At 41.4% G+C, this 22,011-nt stretch overlaps 1 protein-coding gene across 1 annotated transcript in view; it reads left to right on the top strand.

The window, feature by feature from the left end:
• The window catches only part of LOC112256312 (gamma-aminobutyric acid receptor subunit alpha-2), a 57,376-nt gene that overhangs the window by 18,392 nt on the left and 16,973 nt on the right, over positions 1-22,011 (top strand). The window contains exons 7-9 of the mRNA XM_024429472.2: positions 4,142-4,285; positions 11,396-11,548; positions 17,691-17,893. Coding sequence (XP_024285240.1) covers positions 4,142-4,285; positions 11,396-11,548; positions 17,691-17,893 — 500 coding nt within the window. The remainder of the gene's footprint in view (positions 1-4,141; positions 4,286-11,395; positions 11,549-17,690; positions 17,894-22,011) is intronic.

Genomic DNA, 22,011 nt, shown 5'->3' with positions numbered 1-22,011 from the left:
TTCTTAGTCAACCTTGTGTTCTTTTTCTTTGTGTTCTTGAAAGTAGCCCTGTCTCTTTGTGTTCTGGAACGTAGCCCTGTCTTTAATTTTTGTTCATTGATTTCACCTATGTTCGTTTCTCAGCTGGTCTCATCAGCTCCCTATTTAGTTCAGTTCTTTCTGTTTTTTTTATGGTTGTGAGGTATGTTTGTTTTTGACTGCCTACCTGTGTTTGACCATTGCCTGCCTGTGACCACGATTCCTGCCTTCTGCAAAGGCTTAATAAACATCTGTCGCGCTCTGCGCCTGAATCTACACCTTTTTCTCCCTGAGCATTCATTACAGAAACCAATACCCCACAACCATAGAAACAGAAAGAACTGAACTAAATAGGGAGTGGATGAGACCAGGTGTGAAATGAACACAGGTGAAATCAATGAACAAAAATGAAAGAGATGGCTATGTTCCAGAACACAAAGAAACAGGGCTACGTTCAGGAATACAAAGAAAAAGAACACAAGGTTGACTAACAAAAGAAAAACAGAACCTTATACCTATATCTGTCACTCCCCTTGGTTCTTTCCTCAGATGTTATTGACTCTGTTTCATGTCGGTGCGTTGTTTGTGTTTCGTGTTCATTTATTAAAACACTTACTCCCTGTACTTGCTTCCCAACTCTCAGTGCGCTCGTTATAGTACCAAGATGACTTTGAATGTTCCCCGACTGTCCTAGTTACAGTTTTAACTTAAATTGGCTTGAAAATCTATGGCAAGACCTGAACATGGCTGACTAGCAATGATCAACAACCAACTTGACAGAGCTTGAAGAATTAAAAAAAAAAAAAAAGTGCAAATATTGTACAATTCAGACGTGCAAAGCTCTTAGAGACTTACCCAGAAACGCTCACAGCTGTAATCGCTGCCAAAGGTGATTCGAACAGGTGTACTTCTGTAAATGAGATTTCAATTTCAATAAATGGGGTATTGTATGTAGATGGGCGAGACACAACAAAATGTGGAATAAGTCAAAGAATATGACTATTTTCTGAAGGCATGTATGTATGTACAGTGGGGCAAAAAAAGTATTTAGTCAGCCACCAATTGTGCACGTTCTCCCACTAAAAGGATGAGAGAGGCCTGTAATTTTCATCTAAGGTACACTTCAACTATGACAGACAAAATGAGAAGAAGAAAAAATCCAGAAAATCACATTGTAGGATTTTTAATGAATTTATTTGCAAATTATGGTGGAAAATAAGTATTTGGTCAATAACAAAAGTTTATCTCAATACTTTTTTATATACCCTTTGTTGGCAATGACAGAGATCAAACGTTTTCTGTAAGTCTCTTTAAAGTCTTTTTTTGCGACTTCACTTGAAGAAACTTTCAAAGTTCTTGAAATATTTTGTATTGACTGACCTTCATGTCTTAAGGTAGTAATGAACTGCTGTTTCTCTTTGCTTATGTGAGCTGTTCTTGCCATAATATGGTCTTGGTCTTTTATCAAATAGGGCTATCTTCTGTATACCATCCATACCTTGTCACAAAACAACTGATTGGCTCAAACACATTAAGAAGGAAAGAAATTCCACAAATTAACTTTTAACAAGGCACACCTCTTACCTGGAATGCATTCCAGGTGACTACCTCATGAAGATGGTTGAGAGAATGCTAAGCGTGTGCAATGCTGTCATCAAGGCAAAGGGTGGCTACTTTGAAGAATCTCAAATAGAAAATATATTTTGGTTTGTTTAACAGTTTTTTTGGTTACTACATGATTCCATATGTGTTATTTCATTGTTTTGATGTCTTCACTATTATACTACAATGTAGAAAATAGTCAAACTTCCGCCAGTTACAGCAAAATCATTGCATAACCACTGAGGGTGTTGAATTGTTTCGATAAACAAAACAAAGAAATGGGGCCAAATGCTTCAGCCCTTAAAAGCAACACAAAAAAAAGCTTAGTGAGTCAGTACTTGACATTGCATGTTGTGAAGTACACTGCAAGCCATCCCCTGGCTGTAAAATGTATGACCTATCAACCCTAAAAGCTAAAAGTCTACGCCTGTGGGAGAGGGGGTTCTACTAAGCTAACATATGAAATAGTTTTAAGATGGTCATACCGTGGATCATTTAGCTATTCAATTTTTTTATTTTAAGCCCCATGCAGGTATAAAAAAATATACAATTTGATACGATATTGAATTTGACCTTTACTGCTGTAGCCCATAGAAACTCATTGAATAACACATCCATAAATGGCAAAACAGAGAGTCAAAAAAAAATCAATCTTAAAGACGTTTTTTTTGTGTGTGTGTCCATACTGCCGTTCATTTTAGAAATCCGTACTGCGTTACATTGAGACACTTGTGGGTGTCCTCGAACAAACGGAGAACACCGTTGTGTTCGTAAGTGTCTCCCCTTTCCATAATGGACGCTGTAGACAGAAGTTGTCAAATCGGCGGTACCGACTTCAGACGAGTCCCGTGGGGCTTGTGGGACAAACCGTTCAGACGCTGCAGACGTTCGTTTGTGAGAAGACCTATTTTTCAGGACGCCTCTTAGTCTGCCAAAACAGCACTGCAGCTCTGTCACTTTCCACTGCAGATGTGGAAGGCCGACATGGGTTCAATCCTGCACGTCCGCCTATCTCTAGCTTAAACAGACGGATTTCGATGGGGATTTTTGCGTTGTGTTTATTGATTGACGCATGGCTGCGTCAATCGACTATAGGGGGAAACTCATCCATTGCCAATAACCAATTAATAATACAAGCCTTACTTTAAATGTCAAGATGAGTTAATATGTTATATGTTTTCATGGCGCAGCAAGACTCGCAGGGAGAGAGTATGATTCCCTAATGACATTGATGAGTCACTGTCGATGTTTACTATATGAAATGTGTTGTCCTCTTGATATCTGTGCCTCTGTATAAAACACCCACGATGGGAGAGCTTCCTGCCAAAACCATCACATCTTGGCAGAGCTTCCTGCCAAAACCATCACATCTTGGCAGAGCTTCCTGCCAAAACCATCACATCTTGGCAGAGCTTCCTACCAAAACCATCACATCTTCCTCATCGTGGGTGTTTTATACAGAGACACATATCAAGAGGACAAGACATTTCTATATACACTGAGTATACCAAACATTAGGAACACATGCCTAACATTGAGATGCATGGGGCATGGACTATACAAGGTGTCGAATGCGTTCCACAGGGATGCTGGCTCATGTTGATTCCAATGCTTCCCACAGTTGTGTCAAGTTGGTTGGTTGTCCTTTGGGTGGTGGACCATTCTTGACACACACGGGGAACTGTCGAGCGGCGTTGCAGTTCTTGACACAAACCAGAACCTTGAAACCTACTACCATTCCCCCGTTCAAAGGCACTTAAATATTTTGTCTTGCCTGTTCATGCTCGGAATGGCACACATACACGATCCATGTCTCAATTGTCTCAAGTCCTTTTTTAAGCTGTCTCCTCCCCTTCACCTACACTGACTGAAGTGGATTTAACAATTGACATCAGTAAGGGATCATAGCTTTTACCTGGTCAGTCTATGTCATGGAAAGAGCAGGTGTTCTTAATGTTTTGTATACTCAGTATACACAGTACCTATCAAAAGTTTGAACACACCTACCTTTTCAGGGGTTTTTCTATATATTTACTATTTTCTACATTGTAGAATAATAGTGGAGATATCAAAACTGTGAAATAACACATATGGAATCATGTTGTAACCAAAAAAGTGTTAAACAAATCAAAATAGATTTGAGATTTTAGATTATTTAAAGTAGCAACCCTTTGCCTGAATGACAGCTTTGCACACTCTTGAATGAGCAGGTGTCTAAACTTTTGACTGGTACTGTATGTATACACACGTCTATGGTGTCATTTGGATCCTATATAATTTATACTAGGAGTTTATTTCTTAAGTCAATAGTCATTTTCTTTCAGTTGCCAAACAAAATGTACAACAGTCATTGAGATAAGCATCTGGAGTAGCTTTTTCTGTCGGAAGTTATACAACCCTTAAACAGTTCAGTGACTTTAACGACACTTTTCTATTAAATGATCAGAAATGACAATGAACCACTGCCCTATTTTCAAATGCCACACTTATGCTGTTACCCTTACTCTCTCTGGGGTCTTAGATGCCTATACGATGTCAGAGGTGACTTACGTCTGGACCAGTAAGCCCGCCGACTCTGTGGTGGTGGAAGGCGAGAGCTCCCGTTTGAACCAGTACGACCTGCTCGGCCAAACAGTGGGCCAAGAAACCATCAAGTCCAGCACAGGTAAACTCAGGATATTACCGTTTTTTTTATCGTTTTGGTACTATTTCCACAAGTATGTGGTACATTTTCACAACTCTTAGTACAAAACTCCAAACTGGCCAGGCGTGTAACGCAGCCAGCCTTTCATTCGAAACCTGTCATTGCGCATTCATTTGGATTGTAAACATCACCACACAACCATTGTTTCAAAATATAAGTTAATTGTGAAATGTAATAAGAGTATTGGTTTAATCCACAAAACACAACATAATGATATCTATTCAATTTATACGTTTTAACGACACGTTTATCCAATAGCAAACAATGCAAGACAGTACGTGTTTGAAATCATCCTTAGAAGTGTCGAAAGTAATATGCTACTGTACTGCAAATTACAGTAGATTTCACAGTTTTGACATACACTTAAATTACCCAACAAACTTACAGAATATCTATATTTCCCATAATATCTATCCAATGTGTAATCAATGGTGTGATCAATGAGGACATCCTCTACTAATTCATGCAAAAAAAATAAAAAAGATATTAAATAAAAAAATGTAATGAATCAAAATTAAACATAATGTTTAGCACACATTCATTTGCATCAAGCCTGTCTTAAACATTTGGCCATAAATTCTCATCCACATCACAATGAATGTTCTCATTGTTCATGCACCATGGGAGAAACCTTTTTTGTATGGCGAATCCAAGCTTGACATTGGTCTGCACTGATCCATGGCCAGAAGGAGGGTGGCACACTCATGGGGATGGCTTTCATAAACCTTCCACCATGCTGAAAACAAATGAGAGGATGGGGGCAGGTATAGGGTCACGAATGGGGGAATTGGGGATGGGCCCGAAACCATGCCTGAACCACCTCTGCATGATGGAACCCGACATTGTCCCAGACAATGACATAGGTGACCCCTTCACCGTGACAGACCTGCTTAATTCAATTGAGAAACACAATGAGTTGTTCAGCGTTGTAGAATCCAAGTAATGGCCTACGTCCTACCACACCATCTTCAGAGATAGCGTCGCCCATGGAGATGTTTCCCCCACGTTGTCCAGGCACTTGGATGATCGCTCGTTGGACGATGAGGTTCCACCCACGGCGTCGAGTTTTGGCCAGGTTGAAGCCCACTTCATCAACAAAGATATACTTGTGATGGTTCATAGCAGCGTCAAGCACCATCACCCTCTAAAAATATATTTTGGTTAGTTATTTTTACAGGATAGTTCCAATATGATATTGTGAAGTAGCATGTGCATTAATAGTAACAGCAATATGGTATATAGTGCTGTACCTGAACATACTCGGCCCGCAGTTGTTTCACCCAGTCGTTGTTTCTCTCAAAAGGCACCAGGTAAATGTGTTTCATAGATACCTGGTGCCTCTTCAAAAGGCGGGCGATTGTTGGTGGGCTGATGAATGCCACATTGGCAAAGGTGTCATCATTCTCCTCAATGGCCTGCTTTATTTCAGACAGCCGTATGTCATTCCTGGCCCTCACTATTTCCACCACTGCCCACTCCTGCTGGTCAGTCAGCACACGGCCACAGCCACCACTATGGGGTCTTCTGTCAATTCTGATGGTAGAACAGAGTATACTGTCAATAGATCATACTGTAAGAATACTGTAATATGTTTTATGAATTTACATGCATTACAATATGTCATTTACTGTAAATGTCATGGTAAACCATAGTACATATCCTGCAGACTAAACAGTTTTCTTGGCGAAATGTTCTCATAATCAAATTGACGGTCAATCTTTTCAGTTTGGGGTGAACTAATCTGACAGCCTTTGCCGTGGTAAGGCCTCTGTTTACAACATGGTCAACGACGATGGCCCGGACTTCATCAGACACAACAGTTCCCTGTCCTCTGCCTCGCTCTCTCTGATGTCTACCTCTTTGACGATGCCCATGCCCACCTCTTTGACCTCTTTGACAGGGCCCACGCCCATGTCTTTGACCCCTTTGATGGGACCTATGCCCACCTCTGACGGGCCGCTTGGCCACAAGCTCTTTGATTTCTTCTTCTCCCTTGCTGTCTATCCTGCTCCATGTTGAAAGAAATTGCATGTGTACACACACCGTGTGTATATGGTGACCAATTGTGTTTACCACTATGTGAAATCAATTAGTGATAATGAGTAGTCATTAGGTATGGTTATCATGTATCATACATGTCATTTAGATGTTTATACTTTACAAACACATATTTTATGTATGTTCTCAAAATCCATATATAGTAGACAAAACAGTTTAAAATCTATAGCTTTACCAAACGGTTAAGTGATTAACCATTAAGCGCATATGGATTAAGTGATGGTCAAATGTATTTAAACAAATGACAAGAGAATCGTATAAAAAGTATTGTGAGAATTGCATTGTGAAAGGCAATTACTTTATATGAAAGGTATTTCTAGATGAAACACTGATTAGGTTTGCTGAAAAGTTTCTGCGTGATTTTGTGTGTTGTACTTAGTGATTTGAAATGTGCTTAACGTTTTTTTTTTTAATTGCCTTTTTGATAATCTCTTTTGAGTTTGGTACTGAGTTGTGACATTTTACCACACTTGTGAAAAGACTACCAAAGCGAGAAAAAAAAAGAAAAACGGTATTTCACTTGGTTATTCACTCAATTAGATAAGCACATGCTCCCACCTGCAGGCCTGGATCACATCGCTGCCACCAAATGCAACAAAGTGAAAAGAAACAAAATCAGAGTATCTGTGAAGGACAGTGGGCATGTATAGAAATTTATTCAACATCCATTTGTAGTTGGCCAACGTTTAGTGCTTGTCACTGCTGGCTGCATACGTTTGTTCAGTGGTTCTCAACCCGTTTTGGTTACGAAATCCCCCAATTACATCTCACTCATCACAAAGAACCCCCTCTTTTGCAACCAAAGACTAGGCCTAGATTCTTATGAAATCCTACAAAGACCCCACTGTGGATTTGCCAAGTCTCCCCAAGAGTACTAGAAACCCAGGTTTCGAAACATTATTAATTGACCCAGCCTGTGGATAACAGAGGCTGAAAGACTGTTCAGTCCCTGTCCTATCATACTGAAACAGTCCTCTCATGCCTGATGAGCTTATTTGTAAGAGCTGCGACTAGTCTGACTAGGGAACCAACTGCACAAAACAACAGCCGATTCCGCTTTGACTGTTGAAACGAGAGACTCTCCACTTTACTTTGGACCAATCGGACTACAAAGGCTTCGGAGATACAGGTGCGCAGCCTCCTACGAGAGGGGAACACTCCTGGTCTACTCTGTCGTTTTGAGAGGAAGCAGAAGTACAGCTGTAGGAGCTGCCATTCACTGAGACACACAGGGGAGCGCCGTTCTGAAAGGAGGGCCGCCTCCTTATTCCTGAGCTGTGCTGCTGGTCTTATTTTGGAGCCGTCGCAAGACACAAGAGGCGCCTTGTCTCACAAAAGTGCACCAGAGCGATAAATGGGGAAGAAATGCTGTGTTCTGGGCTGTGAAACAAACACACAGTAAAAAAAAGGGAAGGAAAAGTCTGTGTATAGGAACAGATGGGAAAAAAAAGCTGTCAACAAAGGGGTTGGAGGGGAGTCCTTAGCGTAAGGAGAGGCATTCGACAGTGACACACACTCCACCAAGAGGCAGACAGGCTCGTTTTAGTTGTATGGCGAACAGGTTGTTTGTCAATATTGAGCATTGTGACCTTTCGAAATGCAGTTATTCATCTGATTTTCGGGGTGTTACAAAATATGTGTATTACTGAGGGAAAGCAGAAGGCACCGTGGAATTATATATATTTTCTTATTACACTACATTTCGTGACTGTGCTCCACCATTGAAATAAAAGCAAAATATGCTAGGGAGATGTTGGCTGCTTTGAATAATACCAAAAGCTCCTAGGAAAATACAGAATATTAGTTATTTATAGCCACAGAGAAGGCAGAGAGAAACCCAGAGAAATGTGGGATGCGCTCCAGCTATGTGGCATGGCATGGCATGGGATTGTCTTGCCACCATGACTTTGGCAGCAAAGCGGATCAATACGGTGGCCAGTGTAGTGGTCCTCAATGATTAGTATCTGCCCCCCTCTGCATGTCTCCGCATGCGTCTCTGGGGAGCACTTTCATCACAAAAGTCATTACATGTTTGAAACACTCTTGAGGACCTTCATGACCAGGTCAGTCTGGTTCTATGCAGCGTGGATCTATTCTCCTCCTCTGTCATCCCTCCTTTTCCTCCTCCTTCCTTCCCTTCTTCTTCTTCTTCTTCTTCTGTCCCTTCACTTAGACATCACACACTCCCGGGTTTAGTGCCACTATCTATTACTACCCATAAGTCTACATTCCAACAATGTAGACCAAAATTACTGTTGGATGTTTTAACATTCAATGGGAATTTCTAATCCTTTTTCATTGAGGAGAAAGCTCTACGATCCCAACTAAATGATTCAGTCATATGCCACTGGTCTGAAAGTGCAGTGCTTAAAAGATTGAATTCCTGGGCTTAAGTGCCACTAAGAGCGTTGTCCAAGTGAAATACGGAGGAGCCCCCCCGTCACTGAATCCCTTCGTTTTACTATCCCCTACATATTTGCTGATTGTGTTTAAATGAATCATTCATTAGTACCGTGTCAGTGTGTAGTCTACCGTTGCGGTAAACTAGGTCGTTTGGCACGACTACCTGTACTCTGAGGCTTGAGTGTGAGGGACATCTTGCATCGGGCCATGAACATAACAGCGAAATTGTTTTAGAAAATCATTTCGTTTTGTTGTGATCTTAATTTACATTGATTCACAGAGAGGACAGGGGGTGTTTTACAAAGCACATGAGTGGACCGGAAATGACAAAATAACTCAAAGTAGATGTCTAATCAAATCAAATCAAATGTATTTGTCACATACACATGGTTACAGATGTTAATGGGAGTGTAGCGAAATGCTTGTGCTTCTAGTTCCGACAATGCAGTAATAACCAACAAGTAATCTAACTAACAATTCCACAACTACTACCTTATAGACACAAGTGTAAAGGGATAAAGAATATGTACATAAAGATATATGAATGAGTGATGGTACAGAACGGCATAGGCAAGATGCAGTAGATGGTATCGAGTACAGTATATACATATGAGATGAATAATGTAGGGTATGTAAACAAAGTGGCATAGTTTAAAGTGGCTACATGTATTACATAAAAATGCAGTAGATGATATAGAGTACAGTATATACATATACATATGAGATTAATAATGTAGGGTATGTAAACATTATATTAAGTAGCATTGTTTAAAGTGGCTTGTGATATATTTTACATCAATTTCCATCAATTCCCATTATTAAAGGGGCTGGAGTTGAGTCAGTGTGTTTGCAGCAGCCACTCAATATTAGTGGTGGCTGTTTAACAGTCTGATGGCCTTGAGATAGAAGCTGTTTTTCAGTCTCTCGGTCCCTGCTTTGATGTACCTGTACTGACATCGCCTTCTGGATGATAGCAGGGTGAACAGGCAGTGGCTCGGGTGGTTGTTGTCCTTGATGATCTTTATGGCTTTCCTGTGACATCGGGTGTTGTAGGTGTCCTGGAGGGCAGGTAGTTTGCCCCCGGTGATGCGTTGTGCAGACCTCACTACCCTCTGGAGAGCCTTACAGTTGTGGGCGGAGCAGTTGCCGTTCCAGCCCGACAGGATGCTCTCGATTGTGCATCTGTAGAAGTTTATGAGTGCTTTTGGTGACAAGCCGAATTTCTTCAGCCTCCTGAGGTTGAAGAGGCGCTGCTGCGCCTTCTTCACTATGCTGTCTGTGTGGGTGGACCAATTCAGTTTTGTCCGTGATGTGTACGCCGAGGAACTTAAAACTTACTACCCTCTCCACTACTGTCCCATCGATGTGAATAGAGGGTGCTCCCTCTGCTGTTTCCTGAAGTCCACAATCATCTCCTTAGTTTTGTTGACGTTGAGTGTGAGGTTATTTTCCTGAATATTTGTACATTTGAACGAATTCATGAAAATGTGCATCTCAAGTGGAGGTGTGCTGGCATCATCAGTGCCGACAGGAGGCTGAAGCTATCTAGAATCAGGCTCTCCATCTTCATTTACACCAACAGAGGGCTATGTCAGCGCTGCCCTATGTCTCCTGCCTCATTCTGTAATGAGGGTGTATTGCTCATCTGCTGGGAAGGCATCCTTCCCCTGGTCTACTCCATTCCCCATCAAATGTGGCTGACTTAACAGGCTATAGGGGAAGGCAGGCTAGCCACCTCCCATCTGCCTCTTTAGAACAGTGCAAGTCCCTCACCACCACCGTCTCCAGGACACCACTGGGTTTGGAGGGTGAGATTAGTATCTTCAGTATTTCCCATCCTTGGTGGCCTAGGATCTTAGTATCCGGCTGATGATATCCTCCCCAAGCTGAGGCCAGGTAGTGAAGTCCACACACCTCTACCCACCCCCCGTTGGGCAGAAGAGCAACAGCCCAATCTGTGGTCTTCATCTTCAGCCCGGGGTGAAGGGTGAGATCCATGTCATATGATCCCACGTTTTCCACCCATTGTGGAAATCATTAAGACTCCCTCTAAATGGGTGTAAAGCAGGCAATACTGTAAGTGCTCTTGAATAACAGAGATACAAAATATTTTGCGATTAGCCAGAAATATAAATCACGTTTTCCTTCTGCCAAGTGGCAGTATCAAGGCCTTTATTGCAGAATCACAACAAATGAGATATATTTCTCTGTTCTGTTGCCATGGGTAACACGCATCTTTCTCTACTCATCTCTAATCTTGGGTTCTTTTTTAGATATTCTCCCATTACAAGTCGTGCATGCTGTTGCGTCATTGGCATTATTTAATGTCCTCGGATGCGCTTTAGTTTTCAGATGCGGTTATACAGTCGCCATGTGCAATGCTTAATTCAATTGGCCTTGTTTGAAATTTAAAAAGTACACAATTTTTCTAACATTGCATATCAAACCCAAAGTATCCACATCCATATTATTATGAATTCGCATAGTGATAAATGTGAACTGGTGAAAAATATATGTATAATTGCATGTGAATTCATATGGTTACCCTTTAAAGAGTGGTACTCTAGTTTGGGCAGTATAAGTTAATAAAGCACTCTTTTCTCTCTGCAGGCGAATACACTGTCATGACGGCACATTTCCATTTGAAGCGGAAGATTGGTTACTTTGTGATACAGACCTATCTACCATGCATCATGACTGTCATCCTCTCCCAAGTGTCCTTCTGGCTGAACAGAGAGTCCGTGCCAGCTAGGACTGTGTTTGGTGAGTATGGGGCCACCTATCCTGCTTTGATGTCAAAGGGAGATATGCACAAAGGTTTGAGAGGATTTGTGTGTACCCCTTTTGCTCTATCCATATCTCTCCTGCTTTCTTCCACCATTTTTTAACTTACCCAAGCATTGGTCCTCTTCTTACCCTGTCTCACACTACTCACTATATCTCTTTCTCTCCTCCTCCCTGTCTTATTTTGGCTTGGTCCTGCATTGGTGACATAGTAGTGGCAAGTTATCATGTAATGCACATCGCCTAATTGCAGTTCAGTGTTGCTCTGTGGTGCCAGGAGCTTTGAAGATGTGCCCTGTGTGTCCGTTTGCCTGTTTTCCGACCCACTCTGCGGTATAGCTGTTTGTATTACTGTGTAATGAATGAGCAACACTTGTTCCAATCCTGTGCGACAGCCTGAAAAGCCAAGTGAGTGTTTGTTCTGCCATAGCAAGGTAATTGAATTTAGTGCTAGGGGCCAAGAGGAGGGCTAGCTTAATAGTGTGATCAGAACTTAGCCTGTTTACGAAAGCAGGGGGTTGTTTGGTAGCCAATGCCAGACCCCAGCAAAAATAGGCATTTTCTTTTCAGGACAACCAGGGATACAGGTAGAACACAAAACAATTTGACATAAACAGTTGCATTCATGAGTTTTATTGACAAATGTCAATAAAACAAAATAAGGCCTGCCAAAGCAAAAACCTGATTAAAATTAATTTATAGGAATTCTCTATGTACAGAAATGGTTTGATCAGTGAGAAATTAATATTCAACTTGTCAGTGACAACTGTGTGGAGTTTGTGACAGCAACTATGTGAGTTTATTACAGTAGTATAGACACTTTATCCCAGGATTTCATATGATCGTCTATGTAGAAAAACACCTGACCTTCTAAATCAAATCAAATCAAATTTTATTTGTCACATACACATGGTTAGCAGATGTTAATGCGAGTGTAGCGAAATGCTTGTGCTTCTAGTTCCGACAATGCAGTAATAACGAACAAGTAATCTAACTAACAATTCCAAAAAACTACTGTCTTATACACAGTGTAAGGGGATAAAGAATATGTACATAAGGATATATGAATGAGTGATGGTACAGAGCAGCATAGGCAAGATACAGTAGATGATATCGAGTACAGTATATACATATGAGATGAGTATGTAAACCAAGTGGCATAGTTAAAGTGGCTAGTGATACATGTATTACATAAGGATGCAGTCGATGATATAGAGTACAGTATCTACATATGCATATGAGATGAATAATGTAGGGTAAGTAACATTATATAAGGTAGCATTGTTTAAAGTGGCTAGTGATATATTTACATCATTTCCCATCAATTCCCATTATTAAAGTGGCTGGAGTAGAGTCAGTGTCATTGACAGTGTGTTGGCAGTAGCCACTCAATGTTAGTGGTGGCTGTTTAACAGTCTGATGGCCTTGAGATAGAAGCTGTTTTTCAGTCTCTCGGTCCCAGCTTTGATGCACCTGTACTGACCTCGCCTTCTGGATGACAGCGGGGTGAACAGGCAGTGGCTCGGGTGGTTGATGTCCTTGATGATCTTTATGGCCTTCCTGTAGCATCGGGTGGTGTAGGTGTCCTGGAGGGCAGGTAGTTTGCCCCCGGTGATGCGTTGTGCAGACCTCACTACCCTCTGGAGAGCCTTACGGTTGAGGGCGGTGCAGTTGCCATACCAGGCGGTGATACAGCCCGCCAGGATGCTCTCGATTGTGCATCTGTAGAAGTTTATGAGTGCTTTTGGTGACAAGCCGAATTTCTTCAGCCTCCTGAGGTTGAAGAGGCGCTGCTGCGCCTTCCTCACGATGCTGTCTGTGTGAGTGGACCAATTCAGTTTGTCTGTGATGTGTATGCCGAGGAACTTAAAACTTGCTACCCTCTCCACTACTGTTCCATCGATGTGGATGGGGGGTTCCTCTGCTGTGTCCACAATCATCTCTGCTGTTATTTTCCTGACACCACAAGGGCCCTCACCTCCTCCCACAATCATCTACCACTTAGTTTTGTTGACGTTGAGTGTGAGGTTATTTTCCTGACACCACACCTCCAGGAAGTCCAGTACCCAGTTGCCCTCACCCAGGGTCTCCTCCCTGTAGGCGATGAACAGCATTCTCACATATCTCTAATGTCTCTTGTGAGTCTAGAGCAAAACATGTTACAAGTGGGGGTTCTGAGAGTTTTCTTTTAATAGTTTGAAGCTCAAAAGTTCAGCTCCACGTTAATCAGAAGAAAAAGACAAATCCAATGGTGAATGTAGCTCAAATACAAAGTTTAGAATGGTTAGAAGTCCTAAATCACGCTGGCGCAACGGTGGGGCCTCATTGGGTTAATATTCCCCCGTGGGCTACATAGACTGCAGAAATATGCTCTGTACACCTGGGCAGACATTGATGGACAGATTTTAGTTGGTCATTTGAAAACATGTACAGCACAGTCATATCACTGCAGAGATGATTACCATTCACACATGATAAACACAATATATTATATAAAGAATAAGCACATTACACAATAAAGTCAGTAACTTCTGGTGTGAATAACCTTTCTGAATGAATCATGCAAACAGAGCAAGCAACTTTTGACTGAAGATGGCAATTAAATATGTACTCTGGAGCTGTATGATTCTAAAGGCCACATAACTCCAACTAGTGAAAAAAATAGGTTCATTTTAGCAGTTACTGTATGATAAGTATCATGTTTTCTGCTTAATACAAATTATACATACAAATAATTTAGGTTTTGTGATAATTACCTTTTACAAGTAACCTTTTTTTTTAAAAAATCCCATTTATGGTGGAATGTCTGTTCCAGGCTTTACTGGTAGATTGGTTTGGTAACACTGAAGGGAGGCTGTGCTAGCCTGGCATACACTTTTGAGGGTGTTAGTACTGTATGTTAGTGTGTAGGTAGCACCGCCAACAACTATCCTGATGTGTTCACGGTAGAATGGGACATGGTTGTGTAACCAGCTTTAAAGGATCAGGACATTTCTAGATAGGATTGGGTTTGCTCTGAAAAGGGGGAGTTGGTTGGTTTATTATTCTCTGTGTCCCTTTAGCCTCCTCATATTTCAGTGCCACAGATAGTATACCCTCGGCGAAGTGGGCAGCGAATTCATGTTTTTCTGCAGATAAGAAAAAAATTGGTTAAAGAAATTCAAGCGTTTATTCTCAACCTTAGTTCTTAAAAAAACAATTTGAGTAAATACAGTCTCATCTCTTATTTGCAGAGACAATGTTTTTACTTCATGTTTGATGTAAATGGCATCCAGACACTTTTTTTTGCGATTTCACTTGTTTCTGAGAAACTTACCCCAACCACCGATTCACATTTTCATCCGCGTTGTGCAGTAAGGGGGCTCTGAAAAAGTTTGAATAAATGCTCCAAAAACGCCCAAATGTGTCTTTTTAGAAATGGAAAAGCTCTCAGTATAGTGATGCAGGTCTTTAGATGTTGTACACGTAAAATGTCACCGACCATCTTATGTAGAAACATGTAAAATTGTGATTTTTAAATTGGATAAAAGTAGAGACTTTTAGAGCTACAAAATGGAATGTCATACGCTACAGTCCGCACACCGGACGCTCTGGCCGATGAGTAGGGTTGATCCGAACGTTGATCTGGCAGTCAAGCACCCAAGCTAACTGGCTAACCATTTTACTCACCCTAGGCTGTTTTCATGTTATCCAGAGCGTTGGTGACTGTAACTGTGCTGCTGGCAACAATTTAATTATGCTTTTTGCCAACGTTTACTGATATCGGCCATATTCAAAGGGTGTTGAGCATTTGTAAATTCATCAGTTATTCTGCGCTCTCTGGTACACTCAGACGAGAGTGCTCTGAAATCGGAGAAGATGGCCAGGCTGAATTTACAAACGCATCCAAAATGGTTACTTGTATAGTGGAGTCTTTTGTTAAGGAATCTAGCTAGCTAGCTATGTAAACAATGAAGCATAATCCCAACTCACGGCGTTACTACCTTGCATGAAATCTAGAATCGGATTCCTGTTTCGCAACAAAGCATCGTTCACTCATTCTGCCAAACATACCCTCGCAAAACTGACTATCCTACCAATCCTTGACTTCGGCGATGTCATTTACAAAATAGCCTCCAACATTCTACTCAGCAAATTGGATGCAGTCTATCACAGTGCCATCCGTTTGTCACCAAAGAACCATATACTACCCACCACTGCGACCTGTCTGCTCTCGTTGGCCGGCCTCGCTTCATAGTCATCACCAAACCCACTGACTCCAGGTCATCGATAAGTCTTTGCTAGGTAAAGCCCCGCCTTATCTCAGCTCACTGGTCACCATAGCAGCACCCACCCGTAGCACGTGCTCCAGCAGGTATATTTCACTGGTCACCCCCAAAGCCAAATCCTCATTTGGCCGCCTTTCCTTCCAGTTCTCTGCTGCCAATGACTGGAACTAATTGCAAAAATCACTGAAGTGGATACTCATATCTCCTTCACTAGCTTTAAGCACCAGCTGTCAAAGCAGCTCACAGATCACTGCACCTGTACATAGCCCATCTGTAAACAGCCCATCTATCTACCTCATCCTCATCCCCATTCTGTATTTATTTATTTATTTTGCTCCTTTACAACCCAGTATCTCCACTTGCACATCCATCTTCTGCACATCTATCACTCCAGTGTTTAATTGCTAAATTGTAATTATTTCATCACTATGGCCTATTTATTGCCTTATCTTACCTCATTTGCATACACTGTATATAGACTTTTTCTCTATTGTGTTATTGACTGTATGTTTTGTTCATTCCATGTGTAACTCTGTGTTGTTGTTTGTGTTGCACTGCTTTGCTTTATCTTGGCCAGGTTGCAGTTGTAAATGAGAACTTGTTCTCAACTAGCCTACCTGGTTAAATAAAGGTGAAATAAAAATTCTAATGAATCTGCAAGGAGCGCTATCCAACCAGGTTCAATGTTAGCTAGCTAAGCAAATGGCTCTGAGATATGAATAATAAGGTCATACACATAATGTTAGCTAGCGAGCCAGCCAGCGAACCATAATGACAACTCATGACATTACTACCCTGCATGAATCTGCAGGTAGCTAACCAACCAGGTTCAATGTTAGCTTGCTAACATTAGGCTATAGCTAGCCAAGCAAATGGCTGTTTCTGTCAAAATAAGAAACATGTAATATCTGAAAATGTAGCTTACATACATCATTCATGGTTGGAGGGGACTCCTGTCGGATGACATGGTTGCCCTTCGTTTGGAGATGTAATCCAGAGACAGGTGCTTTCTCCACCTCCTTCTCGATAAAACTCAGTCCTCCAGAAATTGGAGATCCCCACTTATGCAGTTTTAATACACGTTAGACAGGATTACCTAGACATACTGACCAGCTCAAATAGACAGAAGCGTGCTATATGGCAGACCAATTCAAACTCATCTCTCGGCATGTCCAGCCCACTCATTATCTCAGCCAATCATGGCTAGCGGGAAGGTAGTTTACTTTTTCTTTGGCTAAACCAATGAGGCTCGTAATTAAAAATGTCTATTCGTATTTACAGATAGCATACACGTTTGTTATTAAGGCACATGAAAGTTCACATGTTCGAGAAGGCATTTGGAGAAAAAAAACGCATTTTGATCAAAAATAAAAGTTTACGCTCAAACGGTTCTCCTGTGAATCAGTGACCCACAACATACGCCTAGTTTCCTGAAACAGATCACAAATTCTGTCATTCGGAACCCTATCTGCAAGATTATATTCAATTTTGTTGGGACTCAAATATGTACCTACATTTACATATCAGCCAGGACGCACACTGGCTAACTAGTGAGGAAAACACAGGAGCTGGAGATCGCCCAGCATGCTCTGCTGCACTTCACAGGTGTGCGGAGCTACAGCTCTGATATGATGAACTTCGATCTATTCTACAGCACTATGATAACTACTATTTCTCCACAGCCTTTTGTACAAGATGTTACATAAAATAGTTTTTACTATACACCTACTCTTCTTTGCTAACCAGAATGTAATTACTTGGCTGTACATGGTATCTGTAGATAAGGTACTTAAAATGATTGAATTATAATCTAAGGAAACTGACGACACTGAAACTGTTTGCTGTTCCCCTAGGTGTAACCACTGTGCTGACAATGACCACCCTGAGTATAAGTGCTCGTAACTCCCTCCCCAAGGTGGCATATGCCACGGCCATGGACTGGTTCATCGCTGTCTGCTACGCCTTTGTCTTCTCCGCCCTCATTGAGTTTGCCACCGTCAACTACTTCACAAAGCGCGGCTGGGCCTGGGATGGGAAGAGCATTGTGAATGACAAGGTAATGGAAGCATATCTCCCTCCGATTGCCTGACATGCAGCATTTTCAGAGAGAATCCATAGTGATCTTTTTGTTTTGATGGGGCCCAACCCATTTCCATATGATATCCAACCAGAGGGCCTCAGAATGTGTTGTGTTTGCATCAGCATTCAGGTCGTTCCCTGTGCGGCAGCCACAGGGAATACTGGAGCTCGAAGACCATGTGCATATGAACGGATTTACGTAATGAATGTATAAACACACATTTAGTTGCCTACAACCATACAGATCAGAGAAAACAATATGGTGATACAAACACAGAAGGTCACAGGCTTTTTTAAAAACTTTATGTTCAGGGAGGGATATTAAATTGGGACCCCATGAAGCATAGCCAGGTTAAATGGGTTGAGATAACAGAAAATAACATATGGAGAGGGAAACTGTGAGAGCCATACAGTGAAAAAGACTATCTGTGTGGGAAGATCAGTTTGAAGTGAATCAGACTTTGTGGGGGTAATAAACATTTGCTGTGACACACTTTGCGTCAGTTCATTAGTTAGACACCACAAAAAAACTAAAAAGTGAAGAGGAACGGTTGGGACTGAGTTTGAATACATCCTTCAGAATGTCCGTATTCATCTTTAAAAAAGCATATATATTTAAATATACTGGATATTTCAGTGCTCATTCAAAGTAATAAAAGTAAATGAAAATACATATCATGTAATACTTTTGACCAGAGAATCACTAACCATGTACCGCTAACCTACAGCTGAATTGATTGGGAAATTACAGTGGCTAGGTCGGCAGAAAAGAAAGCAGCATTTCGTGAGTGATTCCCAACTGGGCACAGATGTCAATTCAACTTCTATTCCATGTTGGTTCAATAAAATTTCTATGAAATGTCGTGGAAACAACGTTGATTCAACCAGTGTGTGCCCTGTGAGTCCTCACAAAACCTAAACCAAAAAAAGAACCAGATTTTGAGATTTTCACGAAATGTAATGAATAGAAGAGTCCTTCAGAGGAAGGATTGTTTACATATACTGGACATTTGTATCTAAAAGCATAATTGAAAAATTATTTTCAAAGTTGGCATATTTACCCAGCCTGCTTTAAGACTCCATAGGTGCTACAAAGCATATTATGCGTAATATGAGTAGTATTTTGATTTCAATAACTTTTGTTTTATATTCATGTAGGAATATTGAAAAAGATAAACATGAATTTTGAAAATATACAAATGCTGGTTTGTCAATTGTTTCTGTCCCAAAAAAACAAAACATTTTGGTGACCAAAAGTTGTCTGTTCTTTCGAGCAATCTATTACTCGACATTTTTAAACTTGTATTTTTCCATATATAGACAAACCCTGTGTTTGAATAAAAATAACTAAATGCATTGAGCTTGTCTGATGCTTTAAGCTTACAGTTTGATGCCTCATGAGGGTGCCAGAGATCTAGATAATCATAAAAAATGTATTTAAAAAAGAACCTTAACCTGCCCCAACTCTTCTCCTCCCTCTCGTGCTGGCTTTTGCAAATTCTGCAATTAATCCCCTGAAGTTTCTGGTAATAGGCTACCTGAAGAGTTCGTAGCCTCTCATTTGGAATGGCAATTTATCTAACCATTTATTTAAAAAAATGTATTGTACTTTTACCCCTTTTTTCCCTAATTGTAGTTAGTCTTGTCCAATCACTGAAATTTCCCTTACGTATTCGGGAGAGGCGAGGTCGAGAGCCTGCCAAGCCACACTGCTTCTCGACACTCTGCTTGCTTAATCCGGAGGAAACACTGTCCAGCTGGCGACCGAAGTCAGCTTGCAGGCGACCGGCCCACCACAAGGAGTCGCTAGAGCGCGATGGGACAAGTCTGGGATAGAACACCACTGTGCCACTAGGGAGGCCCCTTATCTGACCATTTCTACCGATCTGCGTGCCAGTTATGGTTTTCGTATGCACATTTTCGTGAACCAGTTTAATTTAATTAATAATAACTCTTCATATCTCAAAATCATTGTCACGTGGTTAATCAAAATATGCAACATTGTATGAAGTATTCTGGACGCTCAGAGATTCCTTCACCAGTGAGCTCGGGACAGACACAGTTGTAGGCAATTTGAGGCAAGGGATAAGAAGCAGTGCTTAGCTTGGGCAGGAGCTCACCGGAGCTGAGTACCGGCACCTCTAATGTTCTACTGCTTGAGCTCCTGTTCCTCTTATAGAATATTAGTTCAAAAGTATTGTGGAGCTCCTGCACCTACATATAAACAGTACTAGCACCCAAAATGAGTACCGGAACCTATTTCAATCCAAGTCTAGCACTGATAAGAAGCTTATTTTATGACGTGTCCACTGGATCAGAGCATGACATTTTTCCCTTTCATGCTGTGGTTATCGAAAGGGAGAGAGCTGGAACGATTTTTCAAATACATTGAGGAACTATTATAATTCTCAATGGATGTAAAAACAGACGTTGTTTGCTTGCTGTTTGAGGTGAAGAAAACATTACTTTGAGAAGCTCCACAGATCATTAGTGGTGGTGTGTTAAGCCAATCAGACATACTATCAGATCCCCAAATGAACACATTTATATGCCTACATTTGCAAGCAGGCCAGGTAGCCTAAAGGTCTACTTCTATGCATGCGTGTCCTTACTCAACATTGACAGGAGCGCTCCAAACTAAAGACAATGACTAAAGTGACAGAACTCTTAAATGGAATTTTAAAAAATTAAACGTGTTTTTCACAACTGCAGTATAGGTTGTGCATTCTGCAAACAATGTGTGCACTCAGACAATGAGAACAGGAAGACTGGAATAATCGTATTGAATGTATTAAAATAAATAACTGTAACCAAATTAACAAACATTGTACATTAAGAATTAATGGTAAATGTACTACTAGCGATATATGTCATGGGAAATTGATATACACTAACAATCAAACACAAGCAATTCACACAATTAAGTTAGGAAACAGTGAATGTGCACAAATTGGCAGGAGACAGTGCATTCTGGAGAGAGAAGGCAATTGTGCATCTGGGCGCACGGTCAATCCGACTTCTGCATTGGCCATGCAGCATTTACGGTGATATGGCCTCAGCAGAAGTCAGGGCATTCATACTTCTTTAGTTTCGCGGAGCAGTGCAGTGCTGTTGTCAAGGAAGTGAGTTTGTGTTTCTACAGGATGTACCGCCTCCACCTACCGTCAACCAATCATGTCAATGCAGAGCTATACGGTGCCCTCCGCATTGTTACAACATTTGGGAGGCACATGGCGATGAGGTACAGAGGTTGATTTGGCCTCTGGAGGCACACCCTCCATATGGAGCCTGCGACCACATTTTAGAATCAGGCATAAATTGGCTTTTAGTCTACGCCTCAGCAATGAATTAGTTTACTGAGATGGGCGCAAATAAAAATATATATTTGCTACTGCTCGACTAAAACAAATCTTTGTCGACCAACAGCCTAATGACCAAACAATCGACCAGTCGACTAATTGGGGTCAGCCCAAACAATTCCATTGATTTTACTGAGTTACAGCTCATATGAGGAAATCAGTCAATTGAAATGAATTCATTAGGCCCTAATCTATGGATTTCACGATTGGGAATGCAGATATGGGTCAGGCTTGTGCGTACTTGTGGTGAAGTCAGGTGCAGGAGAGCAGAGAATTGTGAACAGGCGCACACTTTATTTCGGCAGGAGAGAGATACAGTCGGACGCAGCTGCGTCAAAAACCTCCAGCCTACAAGGCAAAGTGTAAAGCGCGCAAAACAGTCACAAAACAGTCACAAAACATCAAATGTATAGCAGTACAAACAAGCTTTGTGTAATAACACGGAAAACCGAACGCTAGCCTAGTGCGTACAAAAACACGTAACACACAAACAATTTCACACAAAGACATGAGGGGTAACAGAGGAATAAATACATGTAGTGTGATTGGGAATGAAAACCAGGTGTGCAGGGAACAAGACAAAACAAATGGAAAATGAAAAAATGGAGTGGCGATGGCTAGAAAGCCGGTGACGTCGACCGCCAAACGCCGCCCGAACAAGGATAGGAGCCAACTTCGGTGGAAGTCGTGACAATATGTTGGTCACAGATAACAACAACAAAATGGGCCTCAGGAT

This window comes from Oncorhynchus tshawytscha, linkage group LG08 (assembly GCF_018296145.1).
Source record: "Oncorhynchus tshawytscha isolate Ot180627B linkage group LG08, Otsh_v2.0, whole genome shotgun sequence".
In the NCBI taxonomy this organism is placed as follows: Eukaryota; Metazoa; Chordata; class Actinopteri; order Salmoniformes; family Salmonidae; genus Oncorhynchus; species Oncorhynchus tshawytscha.
This window is presented reverse-complemented; position numbering and strand designations above follow the sequence as displayed.